General features: G+C 42.1%; 1 protein-coding gene across 12 annotated transcripts in view; it reads left to right on the forward strand.

Moving 5' to 3' along the window:
• RCBTB2 (RCC1 and BTB domain containing protein 2) overlaps positions 1-22,135 on the forward strand; it is a 74,564-nt gene that overhangs the window by 10,900 nt on the left and 41,529 nt on the right. For 10 of the 12 annotated variants that reach the window (XR_006104384.1, XR_006104383.1, XR_006104382.1 and 7 more), the window contains 7 exons: positions 102-260; positions 4,000-4,107; positions 8,016-8,158; positions 11,296-11,486; positions 15,088-15,214; positions 18,926-19,065; positions 20,372-20,502. Coding sequence is in view for 9 of the 12 variants with exons in the window: in XM_042471371.1 (XP_042327305.1) it covers positions 102-260; positions 4,000-4,107; positions 8,016-8,158; positions 11,296-11,486; positions 15,088-15,214; positions 18,926-19,065; positions 20,372-20,502 (999 nt within the window). In the remaining 3 variants the exon portion in view is untranslated. Of the gene's footprint in view, positions 1-87; positions 261-3,999; positions 4,108-8,015; positions 8,159-11,295; positions 11,487-15,087; positions 15,215-18,925; positions 19,066-20,371; positions 20,503-22,135 lie in introns of all 12 variants that reach the window. The other 2 variants (XM_042471418.1, XM_042471408.1) reach the window with 2 other exon arrangements.

A 22,135-nucleotide genomic window follows, 5' to 3' on the forward strand; every position in this document is an offset into this window, starting at 1 on the left:
TAAAAATAAAGTAAACCTATGCAAAAGACTTCTCACAATTTGTTATAACTTGGCATTTAACATTATAACATTGTGATACAACTTCAGTCTCTTCTTAACAGGTGTATGCATGGGGATATAATAATTCTGGGCAGGTCGGATCTGGCTCAACAGCAAATCAGCCAATTCCTAGGAGAGTTACTAGCTGCTTACAGAATAAGATAGCCATTAACATTGCTTGTGGCCAGATGTGTTCAATGACAGTAGTTGAAAATGGGGAGGTAAGATTATTCTTCAGCATTACAAAGTCAGTTGTTTTGTATCATGTGTTATGTAAATTGTTCACAACCAAGGAGCAGCAAGCTTACACCAAAATAGTCAAGGAAAGAGGGAAACAACAAATGATATATACAATGATTGGAATAACTGAAACAGGGACATGTCTCATTCACAAAACGTATACATCTATATTAGCAGTATCAAGTCTCAATAGCCACAAACAAACAACAGTATATACATGAAAAACACTGTGTTGTATCCTTGTGAATGTCAATAGTGATCCAAGTCCATGGAATAAATATATACAGTGTTGGCAGTGAAATTATTCTACTATCAAAAGACTGGGAAAAAGATCATTGATGGTACTTGCAGCAAAGTAGCATGAAGATGTAACATGTGGTTTTCACTGGTAGCAAAGTCCTTCATTAGTTATATGGCGGCTACCTCCGGAGTACTTTGTGGCCGTTTCGACTCACAAGAAGTCTTCATCAGCATTATTGAATTTTTCTATGCCAGATTAATATTGCAAATTATGTATTCCATGCTTCTAAATGTGCAAGGTCAACAACAATTAGTACAGTGATTTACATCAATAACAAAATACACAATGTTATACAATTTCAAGACAAAATTCCAAGACCAAAATATAATAGCTTACCCATGTCATTAAGCAGTCTAGCTTAACTGATAAGAAGAAGTCCTTCATTAGTTATACATTGCTGGTAGGAATTTACAAGGATTGTATGTTAAAATATACTCTACCTATACAATAGGCTACAGGTGATTGTATGGTACATTCAATCTCTTAAAGGTATATCTTCTAGAGTTATAATGTCCTATATATCCCACAATGTAAGCCTGAAACACAGCTGAATGTACTGTATCCTAATATTATTTATACAAACCCAATAACATTTGTGATAAATGTAAGATGACTAACTTATTATGACTCATTATAGGTACATTACAAACAAATTATAACTTCATGTCATCAAATTGACCTCCATCCCATGTTAATAACTGTCTCTATTAATTGCATCTTAACTATATATGCAGTACTGTCTAATAGTTAAATCTCAACAGCTTCATAAAAAAGAGCTCAAATCTAAACGTTCATTGGGTATATTTGATGCTAACTTATGAATCCAAAATGATTCTCTTTGTAAGAGTTTAGTTTGTCTGTTACCACTATAAAAAGGACCAAACTTAACTTGTTCAATTACAAACAATTTTAAGGAGTCTGGAGAGTGATGTAACTGTAAACAATGTGTGTATCCAAACTTTTATTACGAATGGTACTTTTATGTTCGGAAATTCTAGTTCTTAATGGTCTTGTAGCTTGTCCTACATATATTTTTTGACAAGGGCATAAAATCACATAAATAACATTTAGAGAGTTGCAATTAGTAAATGATTTTAATTCATACCATTTCTTTGATATCGGATGGGTAAATGATTTTATATTTAAAGATAGTCTGCAACAGCTACAATGGCCACATTTGTAGTGTCCTCTAACATGAAATGTCTCTTGAGCATGTACATGAAAATCTGTGTGAACTAAAGAGTCCTTGAGATTTCTAGTTCTCCGAAAGGCTATAATGGGTGCCTGACTACTGTAATGTTTCCCTCTTTTCTTGATTATGTAAATTGTTGACACTTTCCCGTCTTCAAACAGTAACAGTGCTACCAATTGAGGCAAATGTTTATATCATTAGTATTTTTTTTTAGATGTACTGTGTTAATACATCATGGGAATCTCCTAGAGGTCCCATGTTGGGAGAAAGGCAGCATATGAATTAAATAAGTACAGTAGTCCCTCGGGTTACGAAATTAATTCGTTCCGCGGCTCCGTTCGTAACCCGAGTAATTTCGCAACCCGAAAAGGCTAGCGGCTAGCGCTGGAAAGCCGCTAGCCGCGCTTTGCGGTTTGAATTTTGCGCCGAAAAAAATTCGTAACCCGAAAAAAACATCGTAACCCGGAACAGTTTTTTCCTATCTATTTTTTTCGTATCCCGGAAATTTCGTAACGTGATCAATTCGTATGCCAGGGTACCACTGTAATGCATAACTACTTAAAATAATTGATATATAAACTATTTTTTTTTTGTGCCCTGGGTTAGTTGTGCAGTACGCCCTTAGTTTACATGGGGGATCTGTTCCGGACTACCCCGCATAAAACAAATAACATGTATGCTTGAGCCCCATTTAAATTAATGAAGCTTGTGCTATGGGACGCGCCGCCCCTCCTCCCCATGCTGAAAGCCGCGTAAAGCGCGCCCATGTATGACACGGGCGCACTGTAGTTAGATATGATGGTCATCCAAAATTCCATGTCCACATATCTCACATATGGATAGCAGAGCCAAACCCCCAATAGTGTAACCAATAACTTGCTAAATAAATCAAAAAACTAGTTTAGTAAAGCATTTATGAATGAAAAAATATTGCTTTTAAAAATATATATTTTATTTAATTTAATAACATATTTATATCCTGCCCTTTATCTGAAACTCTCAGGATAGCTCATGATAAAATCAGCTTTAAAATAATAATTATAAAACTTTAAAGCATTAACAGTATGTTAAATAGTTTTTCAATTTAAAAACTGACAATTGAAAACCAATGAAAAAATCTTGAATAATATAATTAGGAAACATATGTGGCCTGAACAAAATTAGTTTGACCCAAAGGCCAGGTTTAACTTGGCACCAAAATTATTCTAATGTTGGCACCAATTGGGCCTCCTAAGAGAGGGAATTCCACAACTGGGGTGCAACTGCAGAAAAGGCCCTCCCATGTCCTGTCACAATACATTTCCCCTACTGATGGGACATGGAAAAGGGCCCCTCCAATAGGTCACACTTCTTTTTTTCACACAGCTGATCATTAGTACTCTCAAGTTAAATCAAAGCAGAGTCTTGAGTTGGGCTGGGAAATGAGAAAAACACTATTCAGTAGGATTATCAGTGTAAAAGTCCTGATTCAGATAGAATGTTGGCTTTAATCTCTCTTGAGTAGCTAAAGTGATATTGGATGGGGAGAGAAGAAGCAAGATACGGGCAAATCTCATCCACGAGGCATAAGTACTTTCATAAAGCGAATTACAAAACAATGACATTACAAAAGTAGCTGAACTGGCTGCTTCTTGGGCAGTTATAGGTCCAGTCACAGGAGAAATGGTTCACACACCAGAAATCACTGAAGATCTTCAGTCTCTGCAGTCTGACAATTTCACCTGTTATTTGAGGGGATTGAAGTGCTGGCAAAACCAAAGAGCCCAGCACTACCCAAGCAATTTCCTACTCTGGGTCACTCAGGGATTTCATTACTCCATACCTATACAGTAGGTATGTTCTAATGTCTCCATGGAGTACAGAATTATTGTTGGCATTGTCTATACCAGTGATGGTGAACCTTTTCGAGGCTGAGTGCCCAAACCGCAACCCAAAACTCACTTATTTATTGCAAAGTGCCATGTCCCTCTGGCTTTCTAGTAACAAACTGTACTGGAACAATGGCACATGTGCCCACAAAGAGGGTTCTGAGTGCCACCTCTGGCACACGTGCCATAGGATCGCCATCACTGGTCTATACAATCTTAATGGAGAGAACAGTTGAATGGATTTTTTAAAATTCCATTAGATTATTCTACAGATACTGTAATGAATTTTGCACACCTATTTTTACCCCTTTACTCACACTTATACTCAAACACTAACTGAAATTGTCTTCTTTTCTAAGGTTTATGTTTGGGGTTACAATGGTAATGGCCAGCTTGGATTGGGCAATAGTGGAAATCAACCAACCCCGTGTCGAATAGCAGCTTTGCAAGGCATTCGTGTGCAACGGGTATGTGTCCTTTCTCTTCACATCCAAACCTTTGTGAAAGCACAGTTTACAGGCTCTATAATTCATCCTTTAAACCAGCAGCAAACTCATTCCCAAAGTATGGATCCTTACATAGCTGAATTGGCCCTAGCCATGCTCAAGGGGGAAAGTGTCAGCAAATTGAGGGGATCCCAGGGTTCGCAGAAATATTAAAAACATCATTATAAAAAGAATTTGGTGTGTAGAGAAAAGAGCCTGGCTCATGTGGTGGTGGTGGTGGTATTGACCTCTCTGGTCATCAATCAGAACATATGAAGAGTGTTAGTAGAGTTTGGGAAATGGATATATTGATGGACAAAGATCAAGGGTTGATTTAGCTGTGGATTTCTGCACTGCCAGGTAATTGGACTAGGTGGCCTTGTGGCTCCTTTCAGTTCTGTGATTATGTGAAACTTTATTTGCTGTCAGGCCAGTTCAATTTATGCAGTGAAAGACTTTCAAGAGCGCTAGTCATCAGCAGCCCTGCTCAGATCCTGCAAACTCAGGGTTCTGAATTCTTTGATTGATCCCATCCATCTATAATAGTCTTCCACTTTTCCTACTGCCTTCCATTTTGCCAAGCGTTATTGTCTTTCTCTAGTGAGTCATCTCACTATCATTCAACAAAGAAAAATAATATTTCTAGCTGATCTAAACTTTTAGCAGTCTACAATCAGAATTCAAAAGTAACGTAAAAAATAGAAAATAACAGGCAACGCTGCTGCTTTTTAAGTATAAGAAGTAGCATATATGTGTTGCTCCAAGCCAGGGGTAGACAACCTGCGGCCCGCGGGCCGGATGCGGCCCGGCAAGGCCTTGGGACCGGCCCCCGCCTGGTCTTGCCGCCGATTGCCGCCGGAGCCTTTGGCCTCTCGCGTGAGGGCGTGGGGCCTTTGGCCTATCAAGAGGAGGCGGGCAAGGGGGGCAAGTGGCAGGCAAGGGGGGCAATTGTCTATAGAAGCCTCCGAAACATGCATTTATATTAACATTTTTTTTAAAATCAGCAAATTTTTTTGCATGTCCTCCATTTTTTATTAAAAAGTGTCCTCCATTTGAAAAATTTGTCCTCCATTTGTCCCAGTTTATTTATTTAATTAATTTTTACAAAAAATATTTAATTATTTAATTTTTGGCTTCGGCCCGCCAGTTGTCTGAGGGACAGCAATCCGGCCCCCGGCTCAAAAAAGCTTGCCTACCCCTGCTCCAAGCATTTTAGAAAGCATTTGAGAGATTTGGGGACGTTTGGCATTTCTCAGTTAACTTTTAAGAACACATATATTTTAAGTAGCATGTTGCTGTTGAAATAAACACAAATGCTTTAAACTGTGTGCATGGCCCCTTGAAGTCCAAAAAGCTGACAGTTGTCATTACATAGACTAGGAGTTCCATTGCTAATATATAGTAAGAGGGTGCTGAGAGAAAATACTTGTAGTAGTTCCCACCATGGGTGTTTAGCTGTAACTCTCATCATCCTTGGATCAAGGATGGGAGTTGTACTCCCTGTAATTTGAAGACACCCATCTAGTGGTTGACCATAATATTTTTTTATAAGATGGGATTCCTGCTTCTTCCTGAAGAAAGGGAATTTTGGGATGACTATGAGGCCTAGGCTCTGTCAATTAGGGCAATACGATGACTGCTAGAGTTAGTCAGATACGTCCGAGTAGTCTTGGAAATTGGTGTTTTGAATACTCCCTAAATGTCTAAAGAAAGGCATATGTAAGTGGAAGGTGGAGGTAGCACAGTCTTTCCTATCAGACAGGGGAAATGGGGTTTGCTCACTGTATTTGGTATGAGCTGAAGGGGAGATGTCATCATATAGGCATGGGAGCAGAGAAAAAAATAGGAGGTTTTAGAATGGGGCTTATTCACTAAACACACTGATCCCCAGGGGAAATATTTAATTTGGTGGGGAGGGGAATTGGGTTTTTAAAGTATTTATTCTGCATACTGAACCCTCCCAATGGTGGGTTTGATTTGAGCAGCCCAATTTATTTTTTGGGGGGTTGCGGGAAGTCGGTGTTCACCTACCCTCAATGAATATTTTGTTTAAAAGGCATCCTAGTAGTATGAAGGTGAATGAGACTGGCAAAGGTAAAACTGGCATTTAGACTGTGTCTTACTTTGCCATATTTTTTCCACTGAGAGCAGCAGCAACTTGGTGTACAGCTGGATGGCCTCAGTATTCATCCTGCTCCACGTGTATTGCAATGAACACCTGTTATGTTATATCAATAAACAATTAATTGCTCACACAACCTACATTTATTCTGGGGGGAAACCCCCCCCAATGGCTAGAAGAAATATTTTGAAATGTGTCCCTGCAGGCAGAAATTTTTGCATTCATTTATCTTCCTGCATTTTGTCCCCTTCAGCAGCTGCTGCCCTCTTGCTCCATGGCAGGGCCATGCTCAGGTGCTCCTGCAGCAGTGGGGAAGCTTGTGTATAATAAAGCCAGTGGTGTGGGAGGCATGACCACATCTATGGCGTGTGTTAAGCATAGTATGCCTCCAACATCATCTATCCCACAGAAGGGTTGGGATGGGTGATCTTCATTTTATTTTCCCAGAGCCATATATATTAACTTGTCATTTGTTTCTTTAAATATCAATAATAACAGAAGAGCCTGGCAGATTATTGTGGAATGCATTGTTATTTTAACTGCAGTTCAAAAACTCCAAAAATGAATTACGGCAACTGGACAGAACAATCACAAGTCTGTTTCGGGGCCTTCACTTCCACAAAACCTCAAATAAATAGGAGATACATTTGTTGTGCTATGCATCATAGCTGGAACAAGATGCCATTTAAGGATTAATGTTATTGTGATGTTGAAAGATTTCCACAGTGCTACAGATCAGGGCACTGGAAAATGACATCTGCTGCTTTGTCCTGGTTGTGAGGTATTGCTGATCAACGTAGTCATATAGGCCCCAAGAGGTCTCTCCAGCTGCCTGTTCTCAGTGCACACTGAGTGTTGTAGGTGTTGTTTCCCAGTGCTCTGATCTTCAGTGCCTCAGAAACGCTTTGGTTGGTTTGCTGCAAGACTGAAAAGGTACAGCTCTGTGAGGGCTGGCATCATTAGCTGTGGCTACAATGATGGTGATCTGTTGTCATAGTTATGTCTTACAATGCAGGAGCTTGGCCATCATGTTGAGTATATCAAAATTATGGTTTATTAATACAATAATGACAGATTGAACTGAGTTAACTTTGTTGTTGTTCTGGTAGTGACTGTTTTTGTTGTGGTGGTTATGAAGATACAGGATCCTGAACTCTAAGGAACATCTGAACTGTTAGATTTAAACAGGCTGAAAACAGTAAAAGCAGAAGAAACTACCAGCTTTAGCAAAACAAGGAAAAGTATTTTAAAATCATAGAATCGTAGCGTTGGAAGAAACCCCAAGGGCCATGCATTCCAACCCCCAGCCATGCACGAAATCACAGTCGAAGCATCCCCAACAGATGGCCCTCCAGCCCCGGTTTAAAGACCTCCAAGGAAGAATTTTGTCTTTTCTGGTTCTCCATAATGTCAAGTAGATATAAAATAGCCATTCCAATAATCTTTCATAGAAGTTTTCTCCTTGTACAGATTTTTCTTTCAAAATTTTTTATTTATTGCTCAAAAAAGAGAATACTGTACTCCATCGACCATTTCTTAGAGTTTTTATTGGAGTGGGGGGGACTTCAGAAGAAAATTACCTGTTTTGTTTTGTTGTTCTGGGCCTTCATGTTTCTCAGCAGGGAGTCCAACACGGGAGTCCAACCAGTCTGCCCCCCCCCACGTGTCTGCCAGTAACACTGGCAAGTGATGCCAGTTAGGACTGCAAGGCCTGGCTCAGACTGTGTGGTAGACACAATTTATTTTAGTTTCTTCTCTTTTTTTCTAGGTTGTTTGTGGCTATGCACATACATTAGTGCTAACAGATGAAGGTCAAATGTATGCTTGGGGAGCCAATTCATATGGCCAGTTAGGGACTGGAAATAGAAGCAACCAGTCGTATCCTGTGCCAGTCACTGTGGATAAAGACAGGTAATATAGTTTTCATAATTACTCAACATTTTTCTTAGATATCAACAGATTAAACTATAAGAGAAAGTATGGCTTTTAGATTGTTTGAAACAAAAGCAGGTAGGACCACATAAAAATGCTTTAGAAAGTCAGAAGAGGGCGACTTAGCACACAGGGTATGTCTATGTTTTCTCTCTTTTTCTATTAAATGAGATCTTCCTTGTTGTTGGATTTAAGTTGATAGATTTGTATTTTTGTTAGTTTGAACTATAAACTAGTTATAGTTTGTTCTTTCCGTTTTTTCAAATTAAAGACTGGAATTGTACAGTCCACTTGCATTTACAGACAGCTGGCTGCTGTTTTTCCAGTATACCTCTAAACTGGTCAAAATTGGCAAGAGTGCTTGGGGAGAGAAGCAGTGGATGGGACAACTGCTTAATTTTACCCCTTGCCACCAAGAATCCCTCCCACTGACTTGTTGCCTCTTACCTGTAAAGAGGCTTTTCTAGCACCGTTTTGCAGCAGAGAAGCAATAGATAGCATATTGGTTGATTTATATGCAGATGAATATACAAATTTGCATCCCTCCTATCCCACCAATTTGTCAAATATGGTTAACCATCCTAATAAATCACATAGAAATAATAGCAAAGAAAATCTAGAAGCAATAAATTAGCCTAATAAAAGACAAAACTTAAAAGCAGTAGCAGAATCAATTATTATTTATATAGCGCTGTAGATTTGCACAGCGCTGTACATAAAAACAATAAATATAAAAGAGTAAACCTGCCTATGGCGTACAACCTAAGAAATAATAGGATAATACATATAAAATACATAGCAATACAGGAAATGGTTCAATAAAACAGGCAACAAAAGCAAATGATAATCACGCAATGCCTGGGAACGCTTCTCTAAACAGGAAGGTCTTCAACTCCGTTTTGAAGCTGGTTAAAGAAGTGATGGCCCTTTCTCACGGGGGAAGAAGGTTCCAGGAGTGAGGGCTGTTTTTAAAAAGTAGTGTACTTAATGAGAGGAATTGATAAGCCATACCCCAGAGCTCAAAAATGTCTCTGTGTGGTATTTATTTCTAATGCAGATATTAATGTCTGTGAATAGTTGACTTTTGGTACATGAAGTTCACCACTGTGTGCAGCACACAGACGTCTATGGATATTTATTGTTTATTTTTCTAATTAAAGAGAACTGTTCTTTTTTAAAGCAGTTGTGTGCAATGTTTCATATCCAAAGTGAGGACACAGCTGTGTTTATGCCCATAACTCTCATCAAGATGATTTAAAAAAATGGATTAAGTGACATCTGTAATATTTTCTGACCCCATGGAATACCAGCACATTTCTGGGGATAAAAATGCCCCATATCCCAAAGAATGTTTGTGTCAGTGATGGGTATGGTGCCACACCTAGTCCACATGTCTTCAAAGGTAGCCAGTGTACCAGTGACTCTAAACATTACTCTTGTTTCCCTGCTGTCTTCAAGTTACCTTGCAGGTATACAAGATCTCCTCAGGCTCATTGTGGCTCTGAAATAGCAGCACTTTGAGACTGGATAACACAGTTCCTCCAAGGTTTCATGTTTTCCATGATACACTACTTCCAGGAGCAGGAGGACAGTGTATGTCTTCAGTTCAGTAGCATCCAGGAGTTTCCACATTTTGATTTTGGCTGGGTTGCTCTTGTTTTATTCCCTAAGTATCTGCCATGTGGCCTGTTTGTTGAACAGATTCTGTGCTAAAGAATGCTGTCTTTGAGGAGCAATTCAAAAGATTCTAGCACTGTTTCTTTGTTTGCATCCTTTTGCCAGCCTCTTCCTATATAATGTGTCTGGCTGCTCTGTGGTGGACTGTCTGTGGATGTCTGCACCAGGTTCTCCCATCCCTGCCTCTCATGACAACAGTAACTCCACTTGATCCTTCCTGGACAGACTCAAGGGAGTCGGCAGCTGCACTTTCACATTTGAGCAGTGGGATGGTTTCTCATCTGAGCATTCACTGAAGCTTCTCTGCTAGGGGATGAATGTACTACTGTAGTTCATCAGTAACAGAAACCAAAGCTTCTGGTTTCTTCCTCTGGCTGTGACAATTGGGTGGGAATGAACAATTCAATTATATTCATTTCCATTATACTACACAATTAGTTTATTGTGTGGCCAAAACACAACTCTTGTTTGAACTCAAGCTTTACTCAATTTTTATTGTAGTTGATAATACCTGAAACTGTAAACTACAGTTTGTGCTGACTAAAGTTTCCAGTTACATCTGAGTTTGCAGGATTTTGACAAACCACCATTAAAGTCGCTGTTCTGCCTCCAAAGACTTCTGTATCTTGGAGGCCACAGTGAAATTCCGAAGCTGAGTCCTGACCAGTTGAGAAACAAAAGCAGAAAATAACTCATAATCATGGTTTGCCTATTGCTCCTTTGGCAGCTCAGGTTTCATATTTTGAGTAACTTTAATAACTATTATAAACTATGGTTCTATTGTTATAACAGTTCTATAGTAACTGTTATAAACCATGGTTTTGTGTTATATCTGTGTCATGCAGCTAAATACAGGGAGGGAGGGAGGGAGGGAGAGAACAAACCACCCTACTTTTCCTGGTGACATTTGTTACACATAGGCCAGATGGAGTCTAAAGGTACAAGGCTCCTGGTACCATAAGGACATTGAATTTTGAGGTCCCAAAAGCAGAGAGAGCTTGTATAGCTGAGAAGCTGTAGAGATTGTGCAACATAAGTAAGTAAACTGGCTTGGGTCTTTGTGGGCCCTATGTTTTCCAGTGTATAAAAGAACTTAAAATTGGTCTCAGCAATGCACACACATGGCCAAGCATATTTCATACTTCTGTGTCTGGAAATGGGATTCAGACACAGAAATACAAAGCACAAATACTCAAATACCCAAAAGCACAAATACTCAAATACACAAATACCCAAAAGCACAAATACTCTCATTTTTCAAAGTGACATGGCCTTTTATAATAAGGGCATAGGGAAAAGGACTATTTTACCAATTTGCACTGGGTTTGTACTAGAGATGATGCCTGAGCACTGAGCAACTGCAACTAGGATTCCTGGGCTTAGTCACTGCATGTTATTCTTATACTGTTTTTCTTTTGTGTGTTTGCTTTTAAATGTAGAGTCATAGAGATTGCTGCATGTCACTCTGCTCATACCTCTGCTGCTAAAACCCAGGGTAGCCAGGTGTACATGTGGGGTCAGTGCCGGGGACAGTCTATCACTCTTCCATACCTCACCCACTTCACCTGCACTGATGACGTGTTTGCTTGTTTTGCTACTCCTGCCGTGACATGGCGTCTTCTTTCAGTAGGTGAGCTTCAAATTGATTTTTTTTTTTGGTCTGCATTACTGCATCTTATTGTATATACTCAACTAAAGGTCAACCTCATGTATAAGTTGAGGGCATGTTTTGGGACCAAAATTGTGGATTTTGATATGACCCATGGATAAGTCGAGGGTAAAATTTAGGGGCATGTAACAAAGGATGTAAAGGACAAACCAAAGGAAAACGATGACAAATAACTTGCAAAATTCCAGCAGGCATACTCTAAAGGCTGTATGGATGAGAGAATGGGAGAGGGGGAGGTCAGTGTTTCCAGGACAGATCATGCTCTTGCTTTCACCAGGGAATGGTTCATTTTTTTTAACGAGAGCTAAGAACAGTACTTACATTGACCCATGGATAAGTCAACTCCGGGCTTTTAGGTCAATTTTTTGACCTAAATTTCTAGATGTATACATGAGTATATACAGTATTCTGTTCTTGAAGGTATCTAAATCTTATTTGCAGAGCAGCCTTTAATTGTCTTGGAACACAGTTTGGTGAAGAGGTAATCCACATTCTCTATTTTATTACCTCTGCTTCATCCTGTCCATTTTCTATTTAAGGTAAAACATAGACCTTCTGCTCTTTCACCATTTTCTGCTGGATTCTTTGCGTAACTATCTGGCGCTTAGAAATGTCTTAGAAATGATCCTTTGAGTCTGGTGTTCTCTAGGTGTCTTAAATGTTCATTAACAGTTGGAAGCCGCATGTAACTGCTTTAAAAGATGCGGGGAAGTCCTGGAAGAGAAAAGCCCAGTGTGGGATTCTGTTCTAAAAGCTGAATCCAAAAAGAGGTGCCATATATCTGGAGTAAGAGAGTTAGGAATTGGAGGCACTGCTTTGCAGTGGTTCCGCTCCTTCCTCTCGGGCAGGTTCCAGAGGGTGATGCTCGGGAACAGTCGCTCTTCAAAAACAGAGCTTAATTGTGGTGTCCCTCAAGGTGCCATCCTGTCCCCGATGCTATTTAACATCTATATGAAGCCGCTGGGAGAAATCATCCATGGATATGGGGCCAGGTGTTATCAATATGCTGATGACACCCAAATAGATTTCTCCATGTCTCAGTCATCAGCGACAACGACAGATGGCATCTCTCCCCTCAACCAGTGTCTTCAGGCAGTAATGGATTGGATGAGGGAAAACAAGCTCAAGTTGAATCCAGACAAAACGGAGGTACTTATGGTAGGGGCCCCCAAACCAGGGATTGGGCTGCAACCTCCAGTCCTAGAGGGGCTCACGCTCTCCTCAAAGGACTGTGTTCGCAGTCTGGGGGTGCTTCTTGACCCGTCGCTTCAGATGAGGAATCAGGTGACGGTCAAGAGCGCCTGTTATCAGCTTTGGCTGATACTCCAGCTGCGCCCTTTCCTGGAACGGGGTGGTCTTGAAACCTTAGTACATGTGCTGGTAACCTCAAGACTTGACTTTTGCAATGCGCTGTACATGGGGCTACCCTTGTGCCTAGTCCGGAAACTCCAGTTGGTACAGAATATGGCAGCCAGGTTGGTCATAGGAACAGCAAGGAGTGACCATATAACACCAATATTGAAATCACTCCACTGGCTGCCTATTAGTTTCCAGGCACAGTACAGGGTGTTGGTTATCACCTTTAAAGCCCTACATGGCTTGGGCCCAACCTATCTAAGGGATCGCCTGCTTCCATATAGTCCGCCCCATACATTCAGGTCCTCTGGGAGGAATTTATTACAGCCCTTAAAGACCAGGTTGATGGCGACCTCCCAGAGGACATTCTCTGCAGCCGCTCCCAATTTATGGAATGGCCTGCCAGACGAGATCCGTCAAATCACCAAACTAAAGAGCTTTAAAATGGCCATTAAGACGGATCTCTTCTGGCAGGCCTTCCCGGAATAAAATACTTGGCCACAAATAAGACTTCCCATCCAGTGAACTCTGCCCGTGATGATTTTTATTTAGCTTAATCGGTTTTAATATGTAGTTAATCTTGTTTTAAGGGGGGGCATTGTGTATATATGGATGTGTTTTAACCTGTTGTACGCCGCTTTGATTGCCTGGCAAAAAGCGGGATAGAAATAAAAAAATTTTTTTTTTATTATTTTAGTAAAGCAGATTCTTTCTGCATGTACAAGGCTACTTGTGCTAGCTGAAATGACCACCCATAAAACATATGTGAATTGGCTCCTTGCTGTTTCTATCACCTTCTTACTTCCAGGACACTTAGTGGCTGCCTCTTTCTCATCCGCTATAAAATTCAGTCTAATAACAGATGAGCTTTCTGATGGGATTCTAACTACAGTTGGCCTTCCATTTTCCAGAGGATCTTCTCCGGATCCCCCCTCCCCACTGCAAAAACGTAGGCTCACACTTATTCAAGCCCCATAGGTTTGAATGGAGTGTGCCCCTGTGTTTGTGGCAAGGGCACACGCACTGGGCGCGTGCGCCATTGCAAACATCGGAGGTCATCCCTCCGCGTATATTCAAGAGCATGGATCCCAAATCCGCACAGTAGGAGGGGTGACTGTATATACAATTGATTCCACTCTTCAGCTTTTTAGACTAGAGACTGGGACAGATGGCATAAACTGGAGGCAAGGGGAGGGAAAAAAAGAAATATGGCAGCACCTTTAAGATTAACAGGTTTTTATTTTAGCACAAGCTTTTGTGGATATAAACCCACTTCTTCAGCTGCAGTACAGAGTGGCCAAATAGTACTTCAGATGTTGTAAACCCAAAGAAGGTTTATATCAACAAAAGTTCATGCTAACATAAATAAAAAACTGTTAATCTTAAAGGTGCTGTCATATCCCCCTCCCCCTCCCCTTCTCGGTTTCATCTTGAAAGAGACTAACATGGCCACTTCCTAAAAAATACCACAGTGGTATAAACAATGAGAACTTCTATTTGGATATATCAGGAGTAGGCAGTCTTTTTGAGCCGGGGGCCGGGTTGCTATCCCTCAGACAACTGGGAGGCCAAAGCCAAAAAATAAATAAGTAAATGTTTTTTTAAAAAAAATAAATTAAATATATAAATAAACCAGGACAAATGTAGGACAAAATTTTCAAATGGAAGACACTTTTTTAAAGAAAAAGTGGAGGACACGCGAAAAAATTTGCTGATTTTTTTTAAAATGTTAATATAAATGCATGTTTCTGAGACTTCTATAGACAATTGCCCCCCAAAGGCCCCGGTGGCAATCGGTGGCAGGACCGGGCTGGGGCCGGTCCCAAGGCCTCGCCGGGCTGCATCCGGCCCGTGGGCCGCAAGTTGCCTACCCCTGGGATATATGATAAAAGAGGATGTGGTTAAGCCAGACTAGACAATTCCTGTTACAAAAAGAAATGCTGATGTGGTTGAATTCAGTTAATGTGCTGCGCAGACAAGAATACTAACTGAAGTGCTATTCTTGTGTCCCCACCTCCATCCCTTGTGCTGTGCTCTAGTTGGAGAGTTCCTTTGTACAAGCATGGTGTTTCTGTTAACGTATATTGGGTGAAATACTGCTCCTTGCTTGTTTTTCTTTATTTTCTTTACGTTCATGTAATACAGTATTAGAAGGATGTAAGAGTCAACATTTGAAATGTGTATTCCTTGATGTCTTTTCTTTTAGAACCTGATGACCATTTAACAGTAGCTCAATCAATGAAGAAGGAATTTGACAACCCAGATAATGCAGATTTGAGGTTTCAAGTGGATGGAAAATACATTCATGTTCATAAAATCCTTCTCAAGATTAGGTACAGAATTAACACTGTACTCCCACCTTTTTATCTGCCTTTCTGATAAACCATTTGGTTTGGTTTACCTTGGTGCTAAAGTCCAAAACACACTTAAGAAATAATCCATTTTGAGATTGCTTTAACTGCCCTGGCTCAGTGCTAGGGAATCTGGGAACTGTAGTTTGTTGTGACACCAGAGGTCTCTGGCAGAGAAGGCTAAATATCTCACAAAACTACAATTCCCAGAATTCCCTAGCATTGATCCAGGGCAGTTAAAGCTGTCTCAAACTGGATTATTTCTGCAGTGTGTTTTGGCACTAAGATATTAATTTAGTGGTTCTGAGTGTTGTCGTCCACATTTTCTTAACATTTGCTGTATTATTTTCCACCTTTCTAAAACATAAGTCAGTGATGGCGAACCCACTGCACGCATGCCGAAAGTGGCACATTCTGCCATTTCCTCGGGCACGGGGCGAGGGAGAAGGCGGAAGAGGCACGCGTGTGCCTGTTCCTCCCCCTCCCTGCCTTTTCCTAGCCTCCATCTGTCTCTCGTAGACAGCTGGAAGCCAGAAAAGGGCACTCCGGAGAAGGAGCCAGAGGAGCGCGCCTCTGGCTCCTCCTCACAGCCTTTTCCCAGCCCCCAGCTGCCTCTTCAAGAGAGCTAGAGGCCGGGAAAAGGGCGGAGAGAGGAGGCGTGACCGGCGCGCGCCAGTGCCGCCTCCTCAGGGAGCTTTCCCTGCCTCCAGCTGTCTCTGGAGAGACAGGTGGAAGCAGGGAAAGCTCCGTGGGGAGGGAGGCGGAGGCCCTCCCCATCTCCCTCCTTCCCCACTTACCTTTCCCTGTCCTCCAAGTGCCCCAAACGGGGCATTTGGAGGGCAGGGAAAGGTCTGTGGGGAGGGAGGCAGGGGCCCTCCCCATCTCCCTCCTTCCCCACTTACCTCTCCCTGCCCTCCAAGTGCCTCAAACAGGGTACCTAGAGGGCAGGGAAAGGTCCGTGGGGAGGGAGGAAGGGGCCCTGCCATCCCTATTCTTCCCCTTTTTCCTTTCCTCGCCCCCAAAGGGCTTTAGAGAGCCCTTTGGGGCAAAGAAAGGTTCGGGAAGAGGAGGACTGGGGCCCTGCCCATGGCTCCTCCCCCTCATGGGCCTTTGCTGGCCTCCAGCTGTCTCTGAGAGACAGCTGGGGATGGGAAAAAGGCAGGGGAAGAGCCCCGTCCAGAGTGTGGAAGCTCCGCCCACAGAGGGTGGAAGCCACACCCCCTGTTCCAGAAGCCCCGCCCCAGCACGCAGCCCCATCCCAGGGGGCCGAAGCCCCGCCCCCTGGCACGCAAACCTAAAAAGGTTTGCCATCACTGACATAAGTGAATAATTTCCCATAGCCAAAACTGCCATTTTACTTGTGCTTGGCTCAGTTGAATCAATTATTTATTAGTGTAACAAGTTTATGGAGTTCCAACTACTGTATTTTCTGGCGTATAAGACTACTTTTTAACCCATGAAAATCTTCTCAAAAGTCAGGAGTCGTCTTATACGCCGGTGTCGTCTTATAGGGCTGAAACCTCTGAGCTGAACTTGAGAATCTGTAGTAACCGCATATGGTGGGGGGAGCTCAAAAATGGCCACGGCCACATCCCCGCCATATGTGGCGACCGTATGAAAGCAGCAAGGGTGGCGCTGTACAAGTACAGTAGAAGAAAATCCACTCATCAAGATTCATGAAGTGACTTAACGCGATCCTGATGACAAGATGAGGGGGCGCCTCACCGGGAAGGTGTAAGTGAAGGGCGGAGCAAGTTGTAAGTGTCTGAGATGCCCAGGGTATGGAAAAAAGAGCCATGTTTGTGCTACCGCTCTGATAGTCTTAGAGACAAGGAGGGCTGGGCAGGTAGGGAGAACTGACCAATCCAAGCAGGCTTTGTATACAAGTTTTCCTGCTAAGTACCTGCATGTCATAAGAATTTGAACTAAAATTACCATATTGAAATCAAATCTGATGTTTTTTTTAAAAATTATTTGGTGTGCATTGGAAGAGGGGTAGTCTTATATGGTGAGTATATCCCAAACTATATTTTAAATGGAAAAATTGGGGGTTGTCTTATACGCCAGTCATCTTATATGCCGGAAAATACAGTATTTTGTGTTACAGCAGTACTACTTCATACATTGACCTGACATACTTGGTATAGTATCATAGTAGGATAGCCAGACAGAAAACTAGAGAGGGCTTCTGTTCTTTTAATGTTTGGGCAGAAGAGGGAATTTCAGCAGATATTACTTGTCGCACAATCAGGTAACAAATTACACTTGCTGGAATTCCCTCTTCTACACAACCATTAAAGGAAGAAGAGGACTTTCCTGTTTACACTGTGGAAATCATAAGGTGGGAGATAAGGTAACATGTGCAGTTTCCCTTAAGTTGCACACACATGAGTCTTACAAGTGAGCGATTGGCATGCAGACTGCCAAAAAAAAAAAAAGTTACATAGATCTGTGTATAGTTGTATGTGGGTAAAAAAACAGGTCCTCTGCCCTCATCCATAGTTTAGAATAGGATCAAAATGCTTTGTTAGGAACGTCCTACTAAAAAGATTGAGGGGTAGCCCATCTCTTTAGTTGCCCTTAATGTACAACTCCACTCTCCATACCAAAGGACAACTTGCACCATATGCATGTTTCAGCTGGAGGCCTATATCATTTTCCTCCTACTAAACAGAGAAAAGGGTTTATTCACCAACTGCACATGCCAGTAATATAATGCACAACATCATATCAATGATTTAGAACAACATGTCAGATACAGAATGAAGTCAACATTATGTTAACATCTTGTAGTTGCACATTGATTGGAATGGGGACTGCAGCTAGGAAATCAGAAGAAAATTAAGAATGGGGGGTTGTGGCTCTGAAAGAACTAGTAAAGATCCTAAAATGCAAAGAGACATACAACTCAGCACAAAAGTCAGAATCATACAAGCCACTGCATTCCATATTACCATGTATGGAAATGAAAGCTGGATAGTTAAGAAGAGATGTGGTGCTGGAGAAGAGTGCATGAGGATTCCCCGGACAGCCAAAAGGACAAATGAATGGATCCTAGAGCAGATCAAGCCAGAAATGTCTCTAGAAGCCAAAATGACAAGACTTAGACTGTCATACTTTGTACACATCATGAGAAGGCATGAATCGTTGGGAAAGAATAATGTTACAAAAGGTGGCGGGAAGTAGAAAAAGAGGAAGGCCACATGCTAGATGGATGGATTTTAGTAACAAGACCATGAATATGAATTTGCAGGAGCTGGACAGAGCAGTAGAGGACAAGGGGGCCTGGAGATGTCTCATCCATAGGATCACCATGGGTCAAGATGGATGCAAAGGCAGTTAACAGCAACAAAAAGTTGCACTGTAAACTGTTAAGTGTATTTGGCTCTGCAAGTACTGAGTTGCTTGTTTGTGCACAAAAGCAGGATATATTTAAACTCACTCCACAACTATTGTGTGCTTCTTTTTTTTTCCCCTTCCAGAACAGAGATGACTCGCTCAATGTCACAAAACTGCGCACAATAAAAACTAGATATTAGGAAAATCTTTGTTTGTAGCTGTCATTTTTTGCATGTATTAATCATTGCTTTTATCCTTTTCATGTTAATGTTTTTTCTTAATTAACACAAAAATTGCATATAAAATTCTGTGTCAGTGTCATAATTCAACATGCTTTGGTCTGCACTTCTTCAGGTGTGAGCATTTCCGATCAGTGCTGAACAACAATAATGATGAAATTATAGAAATAAGTGAATTCTCATATCCTGTTTACCGAGCCTTTCTGGAATATCTTTACACAGACAGCATCAGTCTCGCTCCTGAGGATGCTATAGGTAACTGGGGAAAATGACATTTATTTATTGAATATATACCATGCCTTTCTCCTAAGACGGGATTCAAGTTCATTTCAGCAGATTAAACATTTATTCTGTTTGGCATTATATTTACATCATGTTAAGCTGTTGTATCCTGTCATGAACAAATGGGCCCTTTTCATTGTAGCAATGCCCAAATGGAGTCTGCCTCATTCCTATCTGTTTCCAGACATGTGGCATCCTTACTGTTGATTTATGATAATCTTTGAGCAGGAATACCTTTGGAATCAGTCTGTCCCACTCACAGATAAGGAGTGGAACATTATTAAACCAACTCTTGAGTGTTTCTTGCCTAAGAAAACCCTGTGAAATTCATGGGGTCACCATAAGTCAACAGTTGGAAGTACATATATAAGTGGGTAAAAAACATAAACTGTCAGACCTTAACAGTACATGGAGATGGGCAAGCTACTAAGTGTCAGAGTGTATCTTGAGTAAGATGTTTAAACAGTACTACCTTGCTGGATCACACCTTTGGTCCGGGAGTCTGACTTTCCAAGAAGTGTCTGGCAGGATGGTGGTAAACAAGCATGATGGCAAGAGCAAGTGCTGTTGCGTGCATCTAATAATCACCAGTGTGCTGCTTTCTAAGTAAATGTGTTAACTTAAAACATTTCCCATTTATTTGTAATCCTGTTTTAAAGTTCTCTAGTGGTCATTGGTGCATTACACACCGCCATTTACTACGCGCTCCGCACATCCTAGGGTTAGGAAGGGGCGTGCTAGGGTTAGGAAGGGTCTCACCTTCCTAACCGGCCCTGTTCCTAGGATGCACGGAGCGCATAGTAAATGGCGGTGCTCGTCCACACAGGCGCTGCCATATTTACGTCTCAGACGCATAGCGTCTGGACGTGGCGCAGCGGAAGTGACGCCGCGAGTGTGTGCCTCACACCTCGCGGCGCCACTTCCGGGGGCCAAAAAGGAGCGCCATTTCGGCGCTCCTTTTAGCTGCGCCGGGAAGCCTTGGCCATGGGGGCTTCTCGGCATAGCTAATGACGGCGGCAGACCGCCCGCTTTAGGGCTGTCTGTAACGCGCCATTGAATTGGAGCAGGGGAGGGAAGTCCCCACCACACATAACACCTTATGTTATGACATCGCTTCCTAATTTAAAATTTCCTCATATTTTTTCCATAGTAGTTTTTGTACTGATGTGTTACTGGGGGGAAAGTATTCTGTTTCTTTTCCGCCTACCCTGCCTATCACCTTTTAATGAGTTGTTGTTGTTGTTGTTGTTGTTATTATTATTATTATTATTCCTGGTAGGTCTGCTAGACTTGGCAACGTTTTATGGTGAAAATCGACTGAAACGTCTTTGCCAACAAACCATCAAACAGGGTATTTCTGAGGATAATGCAATTGCCCTTCTTTCAGCTGCCGTCAAGTATGAAGCTAAGGTATGGGGAATGTGTTTGCATTACCTGCTCAGATTTGAGATGCTTGAGTATTGTTTACATTGGAAATGCTTTGTGATGAGTTGGTTAATTAGGAAGATGCTCCTTCAAATCTTACCCCTTGTTGTCTTAGCCTCAATCATCCATCTTCAGTGTTGTTTTAATACTATGTGCCTGTAGTAGTGATTGCAAAAAACGAAAGAAAGAAAAAACCAAACATTGCAGATGAAGCACTATGAATGCCTGTCATATTTTTCATTCTTAAGGGAGACGGTCAGTTATCTAACTCAGTGTTTCCCAACCTTTGTTCCTGCAGATAATTTGGATTTCAGCTTCCATAATTCCTGACTGGTCCCCATATTGATTGGGGCTTCTGGGAGATCCAAAACAAATAAAGGGCCAAAGATCTGGCACCATTGATCTAGCCCAGGGATAGGCAACCTTTTTGAGCCGGGGGCTGGGTTGCTGTCCCTCAGACAACTGGGGGGGCCGAAGCCGGGGGGAGCCGTGGCCGGGGGGAGCTTCCACCCTCTTGGGGCGGGGCCGCATGCCAGGGGTGGAGCTTCCACCCTCCAGGGGCAGGGCCACATGCCGGGGCGGAGCTTTTAGCCAAAGGGGAGGGAGGCTGAAGGGAAGGGCTTGGGCAGGCCGCCTCCGCGGGCTCCCCCATGGCCCTTGCGGCCCAGGCCTCTCTCTCCGGAGGGAGGCCTGGGACCGCATGGGCCGAGAAGGAGCCCGCGGAAGTGGCCTGCCACCTCCACGGGCTTAGGGTTGCCATAAGTCAGGACCTTCAAACCGGGACAAATGTAGGACAACATTTTCAAATGTAGGGCACGTTTATTAAAATGGAGGACACACGAAAAAATTGATTATTTTTTAAAAAATGTAAATATAAATGCATGTTTCTTAGGCATGATCAAAATACACTTTAAAAATATACTTAAAAATAAATACTGGAAAAAATACACTTTAAAAGTACACTTAATAAAAATAAATATTGCAAAAAATACACTTTTAATAAAAATAAAAACTGCAAAAAATACACTTTAAAAATATACTTAATAAAAATAAAAACTGGAAAAAATGCACTTTAAAAACACATTTAATTAAAATAAAATAAATACTGGAAAAATGCACTTTAAAAACAGCACAGTTAACCAAAATAAATACAGTGGATCCTCGGTATACGCGGGGGATCCGTTCCGGACCCCCCCCCGAGTATACCAAAATCCACGTATGCTCAAAGCACCATTCTGTCCAATGGTGGTGCACGTGCACGTGCGCTGCCATTGGACAGAAAAGTCCCCTTCCTCTTTCCCCCTCCTTCCTACCTTCCCTCCTACCCTCCCACCTACCTACCTACCTACAACTAACCTACCTTCCCTCCCTCCCTCCTTACCTGGGTCGCCTCCCCGCCGCTGTAAGTGGCCCGGATGCAGCCTGGAGGTCTCTTTGCCTCCAGGAGCAGCACCCAGCCGTTTTGTGGCAGCCGAGGCCGCGAGGGAGAAGAGGCTTGACCTCGTCCTCCTCGCGGCCTCGGTCTCCGCCACCGCAAAATGGCGGGCTGCTGCTCCTGGAGGCCAAGGGGCCTCCAAGCTGCAGCCGGCTCTTTAAGAGAGGCGGCGACCAGGGAGGA

The sequence above is a fragment of the Sceloporus undulatus genome, chromosome 1, assembly GCF_019175285.1.
Source record: "Sceloporus undulatus isolate JIND9_A2432 ecotype Alabama chromosome 1, SceUnd_v1.1, whole genome shotgun sequence".
NCBI lineage: Eukaryota > Metazoa > Chordata > Lepidosauria > Squamata > Phrynosomatidae > Sceloporus > Sceloporus undulatus.